Source organism: Gasterosteus aculeatus, chromosome 3 (genome assembly GCF_964276395.1).
Source record: "Gasterosteus aculeatus chromosome 3, fGasAcu3.hap1.1, whole genome shotgun sequence".
Taxonomy (NCBI): domain Eukaryota; kingdom Metazoa; phylum Chordata; class Actinopteri; order Perciformes; family Gasterosteidae; genus Gasterosteus; species Gasterosteus aculeatus.
In genome coordinates, this window is record NC_135690.1 from 12,282,732 (window position 1) to 12,303,952 (window position 21,221).

General features: G+C 45.5%; 2 protein-coding genes across 2 annotated transcripts; both read left to right on the forward strand.

The window, feature by feature from the left end:
- Positions 1 to 457: 457 nt before the first annotated feature.
- Positions 458 to 12,758, forward strand: twsg1a (twisted gastrulation BMP signaling modulator 1a). Its single transcript, XM_040170524.2, has 5 exons — positions 458 to 1,162; positions 1,900 to 2,070; positions 6,944 to 7,043; positions 10,799 to 11,059; positions 12,163 to 12,758. Exons 2-5 carry the CDS (start codon positions 1,933 to 1,935, stop codon positions 12,342 to 12,344), a joined length of 681 nt encoding a protein of 226 aa, XP_040026458.1. The 5' UTR covers positions 458 to 1,162; positions 1,900 to 1,932; the 3' UTR covers positions 12,345 to 12,758.
- A 668-nt stretch (positions 12,759 to 13,426) lies between these two features.
- ralbp1 (ralA binding protein 1) lies at positions 13,427 to 20,762 on the forward strand. Its single transcript, XM_040170520.2, has 10 exons — positions 13,427 to 13,589; positions 14,761 to 15,064; positions 15,992 to 16,423; positions 16,517 to 16,866; positions 17,387 to 17,548; positions 18,101 to 18,232; positions 18,402 to 18,512; positions 18,629 to 18,750; positions 18,863 to 18,983; positions 19,212 to 20,762. Exons 2-10 carry the CDS (start codon positions 14,815 to 14,817, stop codon positions 19,518 to 19,520), a joined length of 1,989 nt encoding a protein of 662 aa, XP_040026454.2. The 5' UTR covers positions 13,427 to 13,589; positions 14,761 to 14,814; the 3' UTR covers positions 19,521 to 20,762.
- The last annotated feature ends 459 nt before the right edge of the window (positions 20,763 to 21,221 follow it).

The following is a 21,221-nucleotide window of genomic DNA, read 5'->3' on the forward strand; positions in this document are numbered from 1 at the left end:
AACCTTTGCTTTGTCGTTCTTGGTGAAGGCCTCAACACAACAGAGGGAGAAGCTTCATTTGTCGCCTCACACTCAGAACTACATTTCTGAACTTTTTTTTAACATACCGAGTTTTGTGTTTTACACCCATTTGCATCAACAAGGCTGCACTTGCTACGATCGGTGGCTCCGTTCTGACCCTCCTGCTGTCCAATGAGCCTGCATGGAGTCTGTGTAAAAGTATAACCTCCACTAACATGAAAAACACAAAGCCCTTTCGATTGACCTGCATGTGTCACTTGATTTTTTGCCTTGTTATAAAATCCAGAATTAAATCCCTCTTCCATCTGATTAAAGTGAAAGTGGCCCTTGATTCCTCGCGGGGCTCCCTGCAGGACGCGCGGCCTGTTGGGCTGTTTTGAAGAAGGAAGAACACGTGTAAACTCCCCCCCCCCCCCCCCCCCCCCGCACCACCCATAGAGTGAAAGGAACCATCAGAGGAGGTTTCCGCCGTGGCCTGGCCGCTACAGAATGAGCTCTGTGGGGGGGGGGAGGAAGAGGGGGAGGAAGAGGAGGAGGACGCGTCTCAGCGGGAAGTCCGCGCCACTTCAGAGCTTCCGAATCGCTCTTTTTCTCACCTAATGAGCGCACTCGCGAGGCCGCCGATAAGACGGGAGACAAAGGGCCCTTAAAATGGGGGGGGGGTCCTGGGACAGACAGCCCTTAAACGGGCGGCCAATGTCCACAGGAGGGACACGGAGACTTTACTCTGACGCACATGTAGATGTGTTGTCTCTTTGTGGCGCTCATCATCCAAGTCCGTTACACTAAAGACGCTCCGCCGCGCGCCCGTGTGTGTGTGTGTGTGTGTGTGTGTGTGTGTGTGTGTGTGTGTGTGTGTGTGTGTGTGTGTGTGTGTGTGTGTGTGTGTGTGTGAGTGCGCGCTTCCCTCCCCACAGACGTTCGGGTAGAAAATGGAGCGTGTGCCTTTAAGGCGCCCGACTGCCTGTCGCTTTCTGCTGCGGAGAGACTGACGCCCTCCGGACACGCAGCGGACACTTGAGCGGCGGCAGAAGCAACACCATCCCGGGGAAGTTCAAAGGGGGAACAGACACCCTCTCTTTCCTTAAGAAAAAAAGAAAAGAAAAGACAGAACGTCTCGGACTCGTTAGCGGGCGTTGTGGTGAGTTTCAAACTCCTTCTCTCTCTCGTTTTTTTATTAACGTGGGCTGTTTTTTTTCTGAGGTGGAAAGTTTCGGTGTCGGCGATGAGCCGTAAAAAAAGAGAAAAGGTGCAGAAACGCGTCGGTGACTTGAGGGAGCTGATGTTTGCCCACATGTTTTTGTCCTCCGTCACGTGAAGTGGAGCGATGTGTGGGAACGCGGCGAAACGGGGCTGAAGGCGGCGTGTTCACGCGTTACCGTTTGGGGGAAAATAGGTGAAAGGAAGCTGATGTTGCCAGATGTGTGCGTGTGTGTGTGTGTGGTGTGTTGTGTTGTTATCCCACTGCATCGCGAGTGGGTTCTGCCTCTGAATGAAACGTGACGTGAGCCCCTCACAAGTGGGATATTTACATGTCAATCGTGTGCTTCTTCCGTATCCCAGAGCTGTGATATATATATATATATATATGTGATGCATCTATATGTGCGTGTGTGTATAAATGTCTGTAGCCCCTTTTAGCGTTGGATTTCACAAAAATCTGCCCGATAGATAAATATAAATATCCTCCTCCTCAGTATGAAGAATCTAAAAAGTGTATTTTTTACCATCATGCACCACTTTCCCTCCTTTTTTTCGGTCTTCTTATCTGTTTTTGTTGCAGCTTTCCACTTTTTCCTGGTGTGGAATGCCGGTGATGGAGTCTTGTTTATTTGTCCTGGTCCCTGAGGTCCTGTCCCGTGTCTCGTGTTGACGTAGGTGTTTCCAGTGCCGTGCTGGTGAGCTGTCAGGATGAGGCCCGGTCAGCTAATCCTCCCCGCCGCCGCCACCACCACCGCCGCTCTCCTCTTCCTCCTATCGGGACTGTCTCTGACCTCCGGCTGCAACAAAGCCCTCTGTGCCAGCGACGTCAGCAAGTGTCTCATCCAGGTACGGGACGTCCAGGTTCTTTTTTTTTAAAAACACACTTGCAGGGAGACTGTTGGAATCTCAATGTTGGATTTGCACCGTCGTCTGTGTCACCAACGACTCTTGCGTCCCTTTTCTGAAACATGGCTGCACCAAATTTCTGAATTACAATCAAGGAAATCCACCCAAACTCAACCCGCTTTACTAAATGTCGCTTTTTCTACCTTTAGTTAAAAATGACTGCAGTTCTGTTTGCATCTTCAAAGATCCCATCTGAATTCCTTAAAAAATGTACACACACTTTACATTTTTTCATCCTGTGCGTCCCCGCGTGGACACACCAGTTTTGTGGTCGTGGACAGATAATCTGATCTGAGTGCCGATCTTTTCCGTGGATTAGATTGTCAACGTTCTACACGAATGCATTCAAATGCAGGCTTTGGGTCCGACGGTGTCACAGCTGGCTTCAAACCGGCGTGACAGACTCAAAACCACACAAGACAGTGTGCGTCTCTGCCGTTGTAGCAGACGTTTGGGGATAACAGTTCACGTAGCAACGCGAGACCAAGCCGTAGCCAAAGGGAAGTTAAAAATCTGTCCTGACGGAGATGCTTGTCTGGAATCGGAGAACAAAGATGGAATCTGTTTTGAAGAATTTAAACACATTCCTCCGATGAGCCGAGAGGAGTCTGGAGGGAAGGTTTGTTCGGCGCAAGCAGCCGAGGAGATGTGAGCTAAACGTTCGGCTTCGTGCACACCTGCACGACTCCTGCAAGTCACTTTCAGGGAATTCGTGTTTTGTTTTTTTTAGTTTTTACATCAACTCCTCTGACATTTGTTGACTTTCTAGCATCACTTCCTTTGTGTCACTTTTTCCATCACGCCTGAAGCTCAGTGTGCGACGGGAAGGCCGCCGCTTTACACGAACTCTGTGAGGCACACTTGTTATTTTGAGGGGCGAAACCACCTGTCTAGTCACATTTTAAGCGGCTGCTTGTCCTCTGTCCTCTGTGTGTGTGTGTGTGTGTGTGTGTGTGTGTGTGTGTGACCTGCTGTCTGTCTTCGTTAGTGGACCTGCCCCTCCCATTAACATCTTTAAAGTACCGTATTTAACCTTAGTGACCATTTCACCTGTTTGACCTCAGGTAACTGAGTGAGTGAACAGTTTTTTTTTTCTTCGATTTGCAGGTACGTAGAACTGATTCATGGCATCTTTTTAATTGGAGATAAAACAGGAGGTTAATTCATTTAGAATTTATTTTGGCCTTTTAAGGATTTGTGGCTGTTCCTCTTATAAGAGTGCTTCAAATCTGCTTCAAACGCCACCAAAATCTGCCAATCAACAGTTACAACGAAGGCCAAGCAGCAGCCATGAAAAACATGGACTACATTAATATATTATATATATATAATCTATATATAATAATCTATATATATATATATATATAATCTATAGATTTTAAACACAACTCTTAAAAAAAAAAGAAAGATGATCAATCAGTCAAGGCGCAACGGTAGAAGCACAATAGCCACATTTAATATGTGATGTATTTTATGCAACTGGTGTCTCTGTCACAAAGTTAAAAAAGCTTCTTTTCTTTTCTTCTGTTAAATGTTTTGCCCTCTAAACTCTTCTCTTTTGAAATTGACCACAGTCCATGGATTAACTTGTAAGAAATGTAAAGCAAAAAAAGGAGAAAATTCATGAAATGAATGCAACGTTTTCCCATCACCTAATCAATAAGTCGATTCAGCAGCACTCACGTGTCAATGTGGCCCATTTTCACATTTGGCAACTGAACTGTTCTGCAAATTTAAAATCTAAAAAAAGAGAGAATTTCCAGTATACTTAAAATAAAAATCTTCATTGGAAATAAAGTGTCTCGTGGTCCGTTTTACAGATCTCAGTAGTGCTCCCAAAACCACCAGCTCCTCCTCCTCCTCCTCTTCCTCCTGTGCAGTTCTAACCTCCCGTGATCAGTACAAGTTTGTGTTTGCTTCCCGCTCCTCTTTACTTCCAGGTGCCTTTTTTCCTCCGTTATGAATCACGTAAGCTCGCGCGACCCCGCCGACACCGACTCGCCGGCTGTCAGGAGGCCGGAGCGATGGTGCGTGTCCCCCGAAGGACGGAGCTCCTCCCGCCTCCCTTTCCCCTCTTCAGAAGCTCCGTGTCGCCGTACCGACGCTCGCTTTCACGCTCTGCTGCCATCTCAAGTCATTTGTCTGAATTCCCCCTCAAAACCCTGGAGGGTGGGAGAAGCCTTGAGAGGAGGGAGGGGAGGCCCGGGTCAGGAGGAGGCGCGTGTGTGTGTATTTATGTCTGTGTGTGTGTGTGTTGGGGGAGGTTGGCTGAGGGAAACATACAGTTTGGTGCAGAGAATCGGGCCGACTTGGACCGGGCCGCTCTGCAGGGCGGGGCAGCACATTTCCAGAGTTCACACACACACACACACACACACACACACACACCGGGCCGCGGCCACTCGGCCGGGACGAGGCAGCACATGTTCACTTTCTCTCCAGAGTCCCTTTGTCTCGCTGCAGCTCCCGCTCCAGAGGAGCCCAATAGGAGCCCAATAGGAGCCCAATAGGAGCTGTTGAAGTGGAGTCGAGATAACCTCATCCACTTCAGCGAGGAAGCTGTTAGTCTCAGTTAGCGATGGGTCGGATCTGTTAAATGTCGTCGGACGGAATGAAAACGCCCGTCAGGAGCTTCTACGATCCAACGTGAACCGAATACTTGACCCCAAACAATTTATGACCATTGTGATAAACGTGAGAAGTTGGAAGCAGAGAATGTTTGCCATGTTTATCAAGCTGCTTCATCTCCGCGCCATTCCAACTCGTTTTCATTGGGCAAAATGAACGTTGCTGCTGTACGTTAAGAAAATATCAGTACATCGAAATGACAGATTTCCAATGTATATATTTTATTGTGTTTACTCTCAAAAGCACAAAGAACACAATCCTACTCTGTCATTCCCCCCTCAAGTTGGAATTTCAAAGTTAAAATCCTCAAAAAAATTCAATTTCACTCGAAATTGTGATTTGCTTACTAGAAATAACCTGCTGATATTATCATCTAAATGTTCAATCAATTACTATATATATTTTTAAATATGACAATATTGACATGCATGTTGTATATTGCAGCATTGCCTAAAAATGTCCTGATATCATTTATTTGGCTTATTGTCCTATTAGTACCGCTTTTCTGGAAGGAATAATGTGAGATTTTTTTTAAATCCACTGTATTTGGTCTGAGTCATTTAGACGAGAAGATCGATGCGACTCGCCGTGTTTCTGTGCCACCCTGGAATCTGAATTGTGAAACTTAAAAATGCAAGTTTTTTCTTTTTTCTTTAGTTCTTCCTCCATATATTTCCCCCCTTTAGAGAGTCATAATTACTGACGGATCAGAGGTTTGGGGGCCGAGAGGCTGCTGATTAACTGTGTGTGGTTTTGCAATCCCTCACCCGGTGAGTCACTGGAGAGCCTTTTATCATCGCCGGCCCTCCGGTAGGAGGGGGGGAGAAAGGAGGGCAAGACAACTAGTAAAGAAAGAGAGAGCGAGAGGTGGTGGTGGGGTAGGAGGGGGAAGGCCGGGGGGGAGATGAGGGAGAGTCTGAAAGGAGAAAAAAAAAAAACGAGTGAGAGAGGGAAGAAAGGGGGAAGTGTGTTATTCCGGGGGGTGAGGAGAGCCGCCATGTTCTGTTCTCCAGGTGTTTTCTTCTCCCTCCCTCCCTCTGCCCTCACCCCCCACCCCCCCTCCCCACCCCTCCTCACCTCCCTCATCGCGGTGACCTTGACTAGGAGGAATGTGCTCCCTGTTCTGTGTCAAGAGAGAACAGACGGGGGGGGGAAAGACCCACTTCTCAACCCCACCTACAAGTTTCTTTCGTGTGTCTCCGCATCCCCCCCTTTCCCCCCCCCCCCCCCGAGAGGAGCCGACGTTGAGGAATGAAGCTCTCCAAGTGTTTGCTGAAGAGTTTTGGCATCAGCAGCGGTCGCGTGTTTTGGGATGTTTGCAGAAGACGTCTATAAAAAGCGAAGATGAGAAAAGAGAAGCCCCCCCCCCCCCCCCCCCCTCGTGCATTGGGCATATTAAAGAGAAATTTAAAAGACATGGGAAATTGCACGACAATTGCAATTATTAATTTCATAAAAAAGTTTGAAGAAAGTTTTTGTCCTTGTTTTAGTTTCACCGTCGCCTTGTCTTTCATTTCTACCAAGCAGCCTGTTTTGCTGACAGCTTGTATGTTGTACTAAACACGCCTGAGCTGCCGGTTTCACACACGGCACTTGGACTTGAGCAGGACTTCATTCAGCGATCCAACATTTTATGCGTTACTTGAGGTTTAATCTCCGTCATTTCTTTGCATTTAATTAATTGATTTTACTTCTTCTATCTTTCTTTCAATGTGTTTAAAATTCCATATTTTGAGTTAAATTAAGTTAATCAAATCGCTTAAAACTAAGGACATTTGTCGACACTTGCTGAAGCATTAAGTTAACATTTAAGTCAAATACAAGTACCTCAATTTGTCCTTGAGTACAGTACTTGTGTAAATACTCAAAAAGTTCTTCTTGGACGTGTCAGAACCTGCTGTGGTCCTGAATCGAAATACACCGGAGGTTTTATTTTCTTCCCTCAGTTATTACGGCGCCGCATACTTGCATAGAGACCTCATGCAACATGTTGTGCACTGATAGTTACACGAAGCAAAGCTGCAGCTGTTGCTCTTTGTGCGTCTTGGTTCAGGTGTTTGTATTCACCCTACTGGACTCTGTCGTTTAAGAATGTTATCTGCAGACAAATTCGGTCTAACGTGTGTGTGTGTGTGTGTGTGTGTGTGTGTGTGTGTGTGTGTGTGTGTGCGCGTGCGTCCTGCAGGAGCTGTGCCAGTGTCGTCCGTCCGATGGGAACTGCTCCTGCTGTAAAGAGTGCATGCTGTGTCTGGGGAACCTCTGGGAGGAGTGCTGCGACTGCGTGGGTGAGTGCTGCGCCTTTCACAGGCCGCTGACAGCAGTTAAGACGAGCGGCGTCGCCTCGGGCCGAGTGTCTGCGGCAGGAACACCTGCATCAACTGTTCGTTGGTCAGGTTTGTTTTTTCGCAAGGGCGTCCGGACGATTGAACGTAAAACCGCAGGAGGGGAAATTGAATTTGATTTTAATGTAGTGCGTGTGACTCTGACTTGAGATTTAGGAAACTAAATGTAAATGACAACTTCTCACTCATTACCTCAGTTAACACGTGGAAACATGATGGTCTCAACGGATAGTTTTAAGTCTATGATGCAGCGGGATATTTATTTTGTAAAATATGGTCCCATATGGAGTAAAATGGACAGAGAATAAGGCTACCTTGTGATCGACCGGTCCGGGAGTCGTCTTTCTTTTGTCTTACATCTTTAACCAACAATGCGTTTTCAGTTTTTCATGAACTGAAAACACATTGTTAGCGTCATATTTTTGGTTGCTTATTCAGCGTTCGGTTGCACTCCGGCCTCTCGTGTCACTTCTGGTTTCTCAGAAAAGCCAAGATGGCTGCAGCCAAAATGCCAAACTCCAAAAGTCCAACCCACAAACCAATGCGACGGTGTGCTTCATACATGTATATTTAGTCCGTGTTTATACAGCAGCCGCTGCTTGTGGATGCCCGCAGGAAGAGTTATACTTATTCTCTTATATTGGCTTCATGTTATAGTGTTCTATAAACCTTACGTACTGCTTTTAAACACTACATTCAGGGCTAAAGTAAAGTGACCATGTTATTTAATATACAAAATAAATATGCAACCAATGCATCGCTGATATGGACAGAAGCAGAACATACCGTGAAGTTAGTCTCAACAAGTGTGTAAAATAACTTCTGTACAGATAAACTGAATCCAGGTGACTGAAAGCTTTAACACAGCCGGCCACGAGCCTCGATATTGATCATACCGTGATTACAACACGTTTTAAATGATTCCCGACGCTAATCTCTTTCCGCACACTTGTCTCAGTCACCCCGCCGCCGAGCACTCTCCCCCCCGCCGAAAGGCCCGTGACGGATCGCCTTGTGGCTGCAGTGCACTTAACAGTCGAGGAGCGCGCTGGTTTGGGGAGGGAACCGGTCCTGCTGCCCCGATAACGAGAGGAGCGCGAGGAGAGCGAAGCCAGACACCCGTTGGTGCCTCTTGAGAGGCGGCGACGCGGAGGTTAACGCAAAGCAGAGCCGAGGACGACCAGCGTTATTCGGAGCGTCGTCGCTACTGAGCAGCACCTACGCACATGGGCAGGAAGCCTCAAGGACCTCCAGGAGATCAAAGGGTGGAGAAAGCCGGAAGAAAGGGGGCGGGACGGGTGTGTGCGGGGGGAGGGGGGCGGCGACCCTGCTCGAGCGAACTTTGACTTTCAGCCTCCCGGCGGCGAGTTGCGGTGGGGGTTATGAATCCCAGCGAGGGACAAAACCAACCGGATTGGTGAAAGGAGAGAACAGTCAGCTCGTTAGCTCCTCTCTTCATCTGTAACCTGCCTCGAAACCAGCAGGGGCGGGTTGAGCTCGGGAACGACGGCGGGGAGGGGGCTCAGATTCAAAGAGTGGGGGCACTTTTCTAAAGACTTGGTTCTCAAAGACAGATGTGGGGAAATAACTCCCAACACACGGCTTAGTGGAGCAAGAGATGCAGGCTTGTTTTGTGTTGTCTTGGGAATTGTTTCTTTTACATCTTTTTTTTCTTCTTAGCAGTTTGATTTACTTTAAAGCAGGACATTTAAATACAGATGTTCCATGGCTGGCGTGCGGTGCGGCTGGTTAGTGCGTTGGTTGAGCCGGAGCACGGACCAATCGATGGTTTGGCGACAACGCGAGGAGTGAAAAAGCGACTCGCTTTGCTCTGACAGTTTGATTGACAGATGCTTGATCCAACGATCGGCTCTTAACAAACGGCGTCCAACGGCGTCTTCTTCGATCTTTCCGTGTGACGTAGTGTCGGGCGGGTCAGGGGGGGGGGCCCTGCATAAGTCTCCGTCCCTCTGTCAGTCCCTGTATTCCAGCAGGATCCCGGAGCAGCTTTGACGGACAGATATTACTGTGCGTGCTGACAAGGCGGCTTTATTAAAACTCTTTCATGTGGAACCCAAATACACGGATCTGACTGAGCGCCGAAGTCTCTGCTGCACAGATGTTAGGGTGGTGCAGCTTTCCTCCCGAAAACATGCCTTTTACAAATACTCTGACGACAGCCTGTAGCTTTAAGCTGGAATATATTTCTCATTTATATGCCTTTTTTTTTTTTGCCTCCTGACCACTTTTAGTAAGTTTCCACTCTAAACATGATAACTGGGCCAAACTCTGGCTACTTTGAAGTGTGTATCTGCGAGTGGTTAGAGCAGCCCAGTATAGCGGGGAGAGGACAGTTTGTATTTTAGGGGAAGGGAGGAGGAGGGAGTGAGGACATGAAGGGAGGACCCATGTGTAAGCTTCATCTAAAACAGCTGCTCTGGCTCCGCTTTGAGCATTGGTTTGTAATCCAATTCTAATGTCAAACTTGGTTCCCCATTAAATGATTTACCCATTAGCTGTAATTCACTTTGACTCATTTGAAGGCTTAGGAAGATCATATCAGTGGATGTGGGGACTTTGTCAAATGATTGCTTCTGTATTTGGACTTTAAATGAAGTGTTAAAAGGATCTTAATTGAGACAAGATACCCATGACAGCTGTGTGGTTTTACAAAACTTTCCGTGTGACTTGAAATCATGTGGGAAACCATTTAACCATGAAACGACGCCTTTGTGCCTGAAGGGTCAGTTCCCCCAAATCATGAAAGGAAAACAGAAAACCGCTGGTGGTATCTAGACATTGAGATAGTTTTGGTTTCATTTGGGAGATTTGGGATCTCCTCCTCCTCAGGTTTCTGCCTCCAGCACCGTGAAGGCTGTGGCCTGAGGTCACGTCCTCAGTGCTAATAATGTGTGAATTTAAGGAGTATGATGAAATGAAGAACAGCTGACGTTCCATAATGACACACATAATAAACATGTCGAGTTTTTAAAGGCCCGTTTAGAAGAAGAAAAAAAAACTCCACATTAGTTAGATTGAAATTAGAAATCGGTTTTCTGCACTAGAATTGAATTCCTGGCAGTGTAGAGAAAGTATTATATTATAAAGTAGAGTATATGAACAAAGTCCGTTTTGTGATTTTTATCTGTTTTGCCTTCGATAATCTTTGAAACGAGAGAACGAAAACATTGTAAATACACATTTAGATGCTTATTTTACTACTTGTTTATTTAGCATATTTAGAAATACAATTTTAGAAAACAAAATAATTGTCTTAATGCAAGTGGTTATATAATAATAATAATAATAATAAGTTTTTCTTTTACTCTGTTCACCTGTTGAGTCTTGTAAAATGTATGGGATGTCTGTACAGCACTTATGTACAACAGACTTCCTTCCAATCTATATTCTTAAAGTGATCAACTGAGGAAGTTTACTGGTGGTACCTATTAGTATTATTATTAATAATTTGTTTATCCTAATAAATTGCAGGGTCTCCCTTTAAATCAATGGCTTTTTGTCCTAAACATTTTTTTAATACTGTGACAATTAAATTCCATCTAACCTGTAAACACTGTCTTAATCCCAAAAGCCCTGCACAAATAAAACTATTTGCATGGCTGAATAGAGATATGACAATTTTGTATTTATTCCCAAAACTGACCTTTTCAATGTCTTCATCCATCTCTCCGCATCAGGGATGTGTAACCCCAAGAACTACAGCGACACTCCGGCCACAGCGAAGAGCACCGTGGAGGAGCTGCACCGCCCGATCCCCTCGCTGTTCCGCGCCCTGACGGAGGGCGACGCGCCCATCAACATGATGGTGGTGACCTTCCCCATCGCGGATGAGCTCTCCCATCACGAGAACCTGGTGTCCTTCCTCGAGTCGCTCGACACCCACCCTCAGAACGTCTCGTTGCCCAGCAACAGTATCCACGCCAGCTACGACACTCAAGGTAAACGCTTGAGCTTTGAAGGATTATTTTGGCGTGCAGTAATCCCTTTTTGATCCGTGAGCACAAAAAGCTATAGTCAATTGTTGCTTTGCAGATTGTGTGGATTTAGATAAAACATACGATGAGCTTATTAAATATGAAGGATTTTAATCGATTTAACTACCCAACAGTGTATAAAGGACTGGCATTAGCTGGACTTTTTCCACTTTAATAATAATCCTACTTTATACAGTTTTACATTATTGTGTGTTAAGTATCTTTGAGATTAAGGCTATTGGTCACTTGGGCTCTGGAAAAATGTGAAAGTAATTTAAAAAAAATAGTAGTCATCACCAGATTATTTCACAATAAAGCTTCAATATTCAACTAGAATTACTGGTTTCACTTGCTAGTTGCAGACCTATTGTAGAGAAGCCGTCCAGTGTTACTGAGGGACCTGAATTAAAGAACAGCGGTTGGTCACTTGCTGTTTGATAGTGAGCAGCCTCACATTGGTTTGAGGCACCAATAAAGAGGCACTCCTATTAAAAAAATATTAGATGCACGCATATTAATATCACACACTAATCATCTGGTCCCGTCGGGTCCAGCTGCAATTTTCATTTGTATTTATGCAGACTGACTAAGACCCGAGGTAATAAAGGTCGGCCCGCACAGAGCTGAAGCAGTTTGTAAAGTGTTGAACTACGGCCGGTTTGAGTTGGCTCGTGTTTCATCGGGGCAGAATTGCCAAAAGTCATCCAGTTTACGTAATTGCAACTGTGTTTAAAGGGTCTTTCCTGTGCCGTATTTCTCTGAATTTTTATTTGTGGGTGTCTTGGCTGTCTGCCCTTTGAGTCGGTACTATTTTCTGTAAGGACACACTTATAATGGGAGTGTTCCCACAGAGCCAAGCAGTTAACTCATTAAGTCCACCAACACATATGGTCACACTTATTTGCAGCAAATGAATTCCCCCCCTGAAGTTAAAGTAGGAACATTGAGGGTTGAAAGGCAATTACGTGAAAATGCTGCTTGTTTTGATAAACACAGGGTTTTTTTTTTGGGATATGTGACTCACGTTTTCTTTCTTTCCCCTTTTCATTCAAACATTTTAATTTCAGAAAACATGTGCACGGTGGTCTACTTTGACGACTGCGTGTCTATCCGTCAGTGTAAACTATACTGTGAGTCAATGGGAGGATCCAAGTACCGCTGGTTTCACAACGCCTGCTGCCAGTGCATCGGACCCGAGTGTGTAGACTACGGCAGCAAGGCTGTGAAGTGCATGAACTGTCTCTTCTGAAATGCGGGCGCATAGTGGTACCGAATGTCTGGGCCATACCAGAGGACTGAGGGCGGAGGAAACTACGACTGTTATGTGTTAGCATTCCTCAGGTACCTTGTAAAATATCCCCCACACCGCTCCTCCTAATCCAGCAAATTGTTTTTTATTTGTTTTTATTAGTTTTCACTGTATATTTTTAGATGTTTTCAATAGTGTTTTTTTACTAGAGGTGTATATGAATAACGTATTTTTTACAATTATGGTCTGCTAAATCCTTGTCGCATGCCAAATAAAGATCAGTTTGGTGACATGGACTGTTTTGTCTCACAGAAAAGTGTCTGATCTTAAAATATGTTTTCTTTCTCTAAATATTTTTGTAAAATGATGTGTAAAAATGTGAACCAGTGGAATAGTAAATGTTTGTTCTCCCAATTGTGCGTCTCCTGCTCTAATCATAGCCTAGTGTTGCCCAAGTCAGGAAACGCATAATTTCCTTGGGAAACAAAGTTGTTGTTATGCCATTCGGGTCCACAGGTGTTCCAGTGCTCAATGACCGTCTCATGCAAGCGGAGGGGAAAGGGAACATTTACCGATGCCAATCTCTCACCGCCGCACACAAGTGCTCTTTGTAATGCCAGTGCATTTTCAAAAGGGCAGCAGGGTGCCCTATCACTGATTCTGTTCCCAATTGGCATGCAACAGCAGTTTCCGCTGACTAATGTACCGTATGCACAATGAGACATTGTTTGTCTTTTCTTTCTTTTTTTTATGATATTGAATCATGGCCTCATTTCGCAATTGCAGCTGTGGATTTGGAGCAGCTGGTGCCAACAACAATGATCAGAGGATTAATGTGTTTCTTATGTCAGGTTGACCACGAGTCTTCTGAGTGCAACCACAGCATTTGGAAAGGCCCCGTGATTTACAATAACAAGTGGTTTCACCACATTTAGATGATAGTGGCTTTTCAACGCATTGTTTGACAGTTTATCTTTCACACAGGCTTGAGTTACAGCAAATGTGTGGTTAAAATCAAAATGGGACCACAGCCTAAACATTCTTCATCAAATCCAGATCATTCGAGGCCAAGAAACCTACATAGACTATACATCTGCGTTAAAACCGCAAAGTTATTTACAGATTATCCGTCAAACTCCACTTCCCACAATGCAACTCGGAACTCGCGCAAGCGCAGATAGGTTTATTTAGTATACAGACAACCGGAAGCTCGACTCCGGAATTGACCGAACGGGATAGTTCTTGGTAAAGTTTTTTGTGTTTTGTGTTTTGCGTGTTAAATGACAGTAGAGCGTCCACAGAATATAGTTAATTACATTTTGCTAGCTGTATACATCATGTTGGTTTTATCTGGACAAAACAACGGTTTTAATCCCAACGGATAGGCTAGCTAATCGGCTAGTTTAGCAGCTTGGCAGCTAGCGGAACTACCGTTAGCATATGGGCCCCTACATTTTAAGGAGAGCTTCTACTTTCTAACTATTTTCTTCATACAGAGGTGTTTCAATTCATGACTGAATATACTAGCATTAGCCTTTTAACGTCACGTTTGCTATGGGACGTGTTTGGTTAATTAACCTCGCAGGGTAAGAAAGATGATAATCTGCCTACAGCGAGGGAAGATTAAGAGACACACGGGCTATATTTACAGTTATTGTGTCCCGAGTCGGTGCACGTATTGCTGTGTGTTGAATAATTAAGTTAACACATTTGTTTCGTCATTTGTCTTGTCACAAGGCAGTGCAGCGTATTTTCTTGGACTCACCATACTAAACACTTGATATAAATCCAAGTTGTTTCTAGTATTAATGTGTAACAAGAGTTATTCTACCAGGCAACGTTAGTGTGTTTAAACATACGGAGGTCCTTGCAGTTATGACGTAATCAGTCTACTTCCTAAAACATGACAGCTGATCCTTTCCTTTTGTCCTTCGACTAAACAAATAAACAGTGCAGAACAGCCCTACTTCTGTTTCAAATCTAACTTTGTAAATATAATCTGACCTATTGTCGTCAGGGCTTTGTTTCTGATAAAGCTCCTTTTCTAATGGACGGGGCTTTGATTTAGCTAACTAAAAGTAGGACATGTAGAATGTGATGTAGCAGAGCCCCATCTGGTGGGGAGACATTACTGTCAAAGCTGCTTTGTTTTAAGATATTCAGTAAATAAAATTATCGCTGGTTTTAACATGGTTTCTAAACTAATGCAGAGTCTACGTGTTGGGGCTCAAACTGTGGAGACAATGAAAGGATTTTGTTTAGTTATTTTGCTATTTCTGGTCATGTACATTTGTGTTGCTATAATCTTCTCTTAAATAGTTATCAAGTGCATTTTGTATGTATTTCCTTATACACAGGTATTATCTGTGCAGTAGAACGCCGTATCTTTCTCATCTTTCATTTCTACCCGCTGCAGGTGTGATGGGAGAGGTGATGCATCAGTCGGAGGAGTGTTAAGGCCAGAGCAGACATGACTGAGTGCTTCCTGCCGCCCAGCAGCAGCCCCGCGGAGCAGCGTAGGGCTGAACACGCAGGGGGCGTGGCCCGCACCCCCAGCTCCGAGGAGATCAGTCCCACCAAGTTTCCCGGGTTGTACCGCACGGGCGAACCGTCGCCGCCCCATGACGGCCATCACCACGAGACACCCGACGCCTACGTCTCGGACGACGACAAAGAGCACAGCAAGAAGAAGAACAAGTTCAAGAAGAAGGAGAAAAGGAGTAAGACACTATTCCGTCATCTCAGCTTAAAGATCATTTTGACGTCAGAAATAGTTTGAAAAAGCTCAAGGTCACTCACTGGACATGCCTCAGTACATGGTTGGCATGCCAACTAGGACTAATTGAGAAATGTACAGCATCCAATGTGTTCATTAATGCTTTCTTTGAATTGTTTAATAACTGTGTTCTGGATATATAGACAATGTATCCACAACACATGTCAAGTATCACCATTCTTCTCACTAAACATCTTGGAGCTACCAAGTACATACATGTCATCTACTTGATGTCACTCACCTTTAGCTGTAAAGTACTTGGGAACTAAATACCTTTGTAACGTCGCTGAGGGTCATCCCAGTGTTCGCTGTTGAGAGAAAGCGAGAGCTTCATACTTTCCCATCCTGTTGGCTGCAGCCTGCAGCAGTGAGAAATGTTCCTTTTACTGAGGATGTTTTTCACCGAGTGGTTCTCTGGCTCATTGTCCTCTTTCTATCTGGATTTTTTCCATGTCTGTATTTAGCCCTCACACCAGTGTAGGGTGGAGGAGAGGAAGAGCTGTTTTCCGAGCACACCCAGATAGCCCAACGAAAGGTGTGAAAACCCAGAGTAGAGATCATTAGTAGCCAGGCGGCTGCGAGCTGTCTCTGGGACTGTGGTGTAGCTGTTTGCTCCGAGGAGAAACACTTGGACTGAGCCTGTCCTAGACTGGAGGTGCTGTGGGAGCTATGCTAAATCTGTGGCTGACCTCTTTTCTAACTCCCCATCTCCCCCCTCCTTTGCTATCTTTTCTGTCTCTCACACATCTCTCTTCCTGTTTCTTTTTCAATGCTCTAATGGTTCTGTCGTAAAGGGGCGGATAAGAAGATGTTTCTCCTCTCCGTTCTAACCCCATTTTCTCTTCTCCCCGCTCCTTTGTTCCGCTTACAGCGGAAGGCTACGCAGCCTTCCAGGAGGACAGTTCAGCAGATGAAGCTGAGAGTCCGTCGAAGATGAAGCGCTCCAAGGGAATCCATGTGTTCAAGAAGCCCAGCTTCTCCAAGAAGAAGGAGAAGGACTTCAAGGTGAAGGAGAAGGGCCCCAAGGAGGACAAGGCCAAGGACAAAAAATCAAAGGACCTGACGGCGGCAGACGTGGTAAAACAATGGAAGGAGAAGAAGAAGAAGAAGAAACCCACAACAGAGGTCGAGCCGGTCCCGGTGGAGATCCCCACCTTCAGGCCCATCTTTGGAGCCCCTCTGACGGAGGCTGTCAAGAGGACCGCGCTGTACGATGGTATCCAGCTGCCTGCTGTGTTCAGAGAATGTGTGGACTACATCGAAAGTTACGGCATGAAGTGTGAAGGCATCTACCGCGTCTCGGGTACAGAAACTGCGCTGTTGATTTTTTTGTGATCTATGAATTCATTTTGATGTTCTTTTAAATCAGATTGATGCTTGATTCTTTCCCCCTCAGGTATGAAGTCCAAAGTGGATGAATTGAAAGCCGCTTATGACCGCGAGGAGTGCCCCTGCCTGGAGGAGTACGACCCCCACACGGTGGCCAGCCTACTGAAGCAGTACCTGCGCGAGCTGCCCGAGAACCTGCTGGGCCGAGACCTGGCCCTGCGCTTCGAGGACGCCTGCGGGCGGCAGGTGGAGGCGGAGAAGATGGCCGAGTTCCAGAGGCTGCTGGCCGAGGTGCCGTTACAGAGCCGGCTGCTTCTCACCTGGCTCGTCACGCACATGGACCACGTCATCACCAGGGAGGCGGACACCAAGATGAATATTCAGAATATCTCCATCGTCCTCAACCCAACCATACAGGTCAGAGAGCAATAACAAAGGGAGACCTCTTCGAATGTTACAGATGGCAGTAATTCAGCTGCCACGGGAAAAGTAAACATGAAATAAAAAGAATGTCTTAAGCTCAGGCTCAAGTGTATCTCAAAGATAAGAAGATGCCCCTCAGCAACAGAGCAATTGAGTTTTTCAGTCAGCCAGTTTTCTTTAAAACCCTGGCCTAGTTTCTGGGATCTAATTTATTCCCTTAGGAGACGTCTCTCCGGCTGCTCCATTTATTCTGAAGCAACAGCAGGATGGGCAACAACGGCTTTAAAGTAATACTCAATTAGTGGGTGGAGTCTGAAGTCAGTTTAATTAGGCTGAGTAAATATGTCAGAATTTCAGTTGTGGAGAAGGAGGCAATTGTGTTTTATAGTTGAGTCTGAAACACGTGATACAAACTCTTATCCGACCCACACGCACTGGAAGACGACATGCCATCAGTGCAGCGCGCTGAAGCTGCTTTGCTTTGTGTTCACCGGTTTGTTTACCTCACATTCAGATTGGGAACCGGGTCCTTTACATGTTCTTCACACACGTGAGGGAGCTGTTTGGAGACGTCGTCCTGAAGCCGGTGGTGCGGCCCCTCCGCTGGTCCAACATGGCCACCATGCCGGCGCTGCCCGAGACCCAAGACGACGTCAAAGAGGAGATCCGGCGACAGGTTCGACAGAATCGATCAATGGAGCATTAAGGGAACAGTGTTATTTATAAACCTAAATATCTCTTCTAGAGGGATATAACACACTCTGTCTAGTTCATACGAAACTGACGCCCGAGACAAAATAGGAAGTAGTCCTGCACATAAAACTGAAACTTTTTTACTGTGGATTATGAAGTGAATTAATAGTCCCGAATCCTTTTCTTGCTTAAGGACTGAAAGAAAGACTCTGGAAATCAATTAGTCGGGTATATTACAATTGGAAGTTCTCTAAAATAATTAGATATCCTTTTAATTAAAGATAAGTTGTTTACACATTTGAGTGTGTTGGTAATGCAATAAGCAGCTTCTGTTCCCTTTATTTTCCATTGTTTTCCATTTATCTTGTCCTCGGTGTCTCAGTCCTCCAGGACTTGATATTCTCTCATGTGCAGAAGTATTGGCTATATCATTTATATGCCAGCTCATAAAATGTACAAAAAAAGCAATGCGTTGTTTTCTCTTGAGCAGACTTCTGTACTGTGTAATACTGTTGTTTATGTTCTTGTGTTTTAGGAGTTCCTGCTCAACTGCCTGCACAGAGACCTGCAGGCGGGGGTGAAGGACTTATCCAAAGAGGAGCGTCTATGGGAGGTTCAGAGAATCTTGACCGCTCTAAAACGCAAACTGAGGGAGGCTAAACGTCAGGTAACTTGTGTCACGACGCTGTATGTGAGAACGTTGTTTATGTCATCGTTGAATAAGGGAAGAAACATTCAAACCAACTTACTGGAAGCTGTTCAATGAACGTGGTAGTTGGTTGGTTACCACGTGACACGATCCACTACTTTCCATCTTCCCTCCTTTGGCCTTTTAGGAGTGTGAGACTAAAATAGCCCAGGAGATCGCAAGCCTCTCAAAGGAAGACGTTTCAAAAGAGGAAATGACAGAGAATGAAGAGGAAGTCATCATCCTCCTCTTGGCACAGGTGAGTCATTCAAACGCACACAAACACAAGTGAATAAGGAACGTGTTTGAACTACAAGACGGAGCCCTCCATGTGTGACAACCTGAGATGGAACCGTCTTGTGTCTCCACAATCAGGAGAACGAGATCCTGACCGAGCAGGAGGAGCTGATCTCGCTGGAGCAGGTGTTTCGTAGACTGATTGCCACAGAGAAGGAGGAAATCGAGAGACTGCGAGCAGAGATCGCCGACATCCAGAGGTCAGATAAAGACTGGGCTGGGCCTGGGCTGCTAAATGTGTTGTGGTACGACGCACAACTGCCATTACATGCTGTGACGGTCTCAACCGTAACGCAGCGGTGTGTTCCTCAGTCGTCAGCAGGGCCGCAGTGAGACAGAGGAGTATTCATCAGACAGCGAAAGTGAGAGTGAAGATGAGGAAGAGCTGCAGATCATTCTGGAGGACCTGCAGAAGCAAAACGAGGAACTGGAGGTGAGCAAAACATTTGATGTACTCGATGCTTACAGTCGTTTTGTAGTAAACCGTTATTTAAAAGGAAGTGAAAGTGAAGTACAAGTTGATTTAAAGTATGTTGACTTCCGACAAAGTAAAGTCTCAGAATGTTGTTTGTGCTCATGAAATGGAAATTCTTAGTGCCCAGTTTTTGGTGTGTTTTCTCTGTCTTAACAAATGCCGTCTTGTGTCTTTATTGCCGCGTAGAACAAAAACACCCATCTGAACCAGGCCATTCACGAGGAGCAGGAAGCCATCTTGGAGCTCCGCGTCCAGCTCCGCCTCCTGCAGAGCCACAAACTGCAGCAGGAACTGACCGTCCAGCCGCCGGCCGAGCAGGCCCCGCCCCTGCAGCCGAGCCCGGAGCCCCGCGCCGAGGAGCAAACCAAACGCTCTGTGGCCACGGTGGCGGCGGCGGCGGCCCCCGCAGATTCTGCCGCTTCGTCCAATGGCAAGGCAGCCAAGGATCCTTCAAAACCCTCCCCGAACAAAGACAGGAGGGACACCCACATGTGAGACGTTTGGTGGCTCCGTGCTGCCAAACGTCCCCGCCGGCGGCCAGTTGTCCTCCAGTGTCTCCCACTAATGAAGCAGTTTGGGTTAAGAAATAGCATTTAAAAACCACCCATGTATCACAAAGTTTTATTTTTTGCTGTTACGGTTTTCTAAAAGATGATCATGAACCATAATGAACTCTGTCCCTGTCTGTCACTACGTCCCTCAGCCAGGTGCATATCGTGCGAGTTAGAATAGAGACCACTGTGCCAATACCGAACATGCCGCACTGGCCATGTCTTCCCCCAAAGAACCACTAATACAAACGCTTAGGGTTGGTGCTTCTATATATTATATATTAAAGTAGTATTCTGAAGAATACCCGTGAGCATTCAAGAAACCCGATGATTTTAAGTTACAGCTTTTTAGTAATATATAAATATGTGTATAAATATATTGTAGGTGCTCTCGTTTGGTAGAACAGCAGATGCAAATAAGACCCGGTGGCGTCGAACCGCTCCCACCGACCGGTGGACGGAAAGTGTCTTTGTCACCGTAAAACGTGTCCAGACATCTGGAGGTTGCGTCGTGTCCGTCCCGCTCTCCGCTCTGTGGCGCAAATATCGTCTGTTCTTTCCGCCTCCGTTTGCACAAAAATGTGTCAAAACAACGTGTCTCCAGTTTTATGACGGATTTATGTCCTTGGGTATGGTCACTGTCGCCAAAATATGTGTACGGGGACACGCAGGAGACTCATTTAGATTTGTTGTGTTTTCGATTGTGTTTTTTAAGGGGTAGGTTCATGGTATGTGGAGTTACTGTTCACGGCTTCAGTTGGAAGTGAGTAAAAGAAATACATTTTAAAAAGTCAATCGTTATATTTCACAACTGATCCATGACTATTGCAAAGTACTGTCCTTGTTCAGTGATATTTAAAGCAGGCACGGGCGGCACTTACTTACCGATTGTGTACATCCATTGTAAAATTGCAAATATACTGTATTCTCAGCTTTTATGTTTGGTCATACATTCCTTTTTTATTTTTAATGGCCTGTATGCAGTACACTAGTGTGACTGCTCCAGAGTCGGGATAATCAAAGCAATCTCACCTGAACTCCCAACACAGCATGTTAACAATCCTGTGACTGAAAACAGATAAATGCTAAATTGGGCTTGGAAGCTTCTCATGAGGTTATTTTTCCATGTTGTAGCTTTTTGTTGCAGTCAGAATAATGCTGTGAAGAATAAAGTGTTGATGAAAAACGATTCGTTTGCGTCTCTTTCCCTGACTCGCATCCTTTACCTTACTCATGAACTATGTCAGCTGGAAATGTGGTCCGGATTTGGTGCGTCCTGTTTTCCATTACAGCTTCTCTGAATACTTTCCCCTCTCCCCACCCAATGGGTTTCTTAGATGGATCACTTGCATCCATTTTGAGGAAGTGAAGTATTTTAAGTTTTGAGTTTTTTTCTACGAAGAAACGCCTCGTTAGCAAAGACATAGTTGAACGGATGACTGTTTCGTCATTGCTTTAACTAGTTTGCCGATTTAGAAAGAAGCAACGTCAAGTTACACAAAACATGCAGAACAATAGCGGAAACCAGCAAAATGGGCTTCAAAATGAAAGTTTAACAACTCGTGGGACGAGCTCCATATAAATTGAAAGAAATATATTCAAACCAAATTTTTGGATTTTCCCCTCAAATTGATATATTACCAAA

Excerpts from the sequence above, each read along its gene's own strand:
- twsg1a (XM_040170524.2), top strand. The coding sequence starts at position 1,933 with ATGAGGCCCGGTCAGCTAATCCTCCCCGCCGCCGCCACCACCACCGCC. Across the intron at positions 2,071-6,943 it reads TCAGCAAGTGTCTCATCCAG|GAGCTGTGCCAGTGTCGTCC; the intron begins GTACGGGACGTC and ends TGCGTCCTGCAG. Across the intron at positions 7,044-10,798 it reads GGAGTGCTGCGACTGCGTGG|GGATGTGTAACCCCAAGAAC; the intron begins GTGAGTGCTGCG and ends TCTCCGCATCAG.
- ralbp1 (XM_040170520.2), top strand. The coding sequence starts at position 14,815 with ATGACTGAGTGCTTCCTGCCGCCCAGCAGCAGCCCCGCGGAGCAGCGT. Across the intron at positions 18,751-18,862 it reads GAGATCGCCGACATCCAGAG|TCGTCAGCAGGGCCGCAGTG; the intron begins GTCAGATAAAGA and ends TGTGTTCCTCAG. Across the intron at positions 18,984-19,211 it reads AGCAAAACGAGGAACTGGAG|AACAAAAACACCCATCTGAA; the intron begins GTGAGCAAAACA and ends ATTGCCGCGTAG.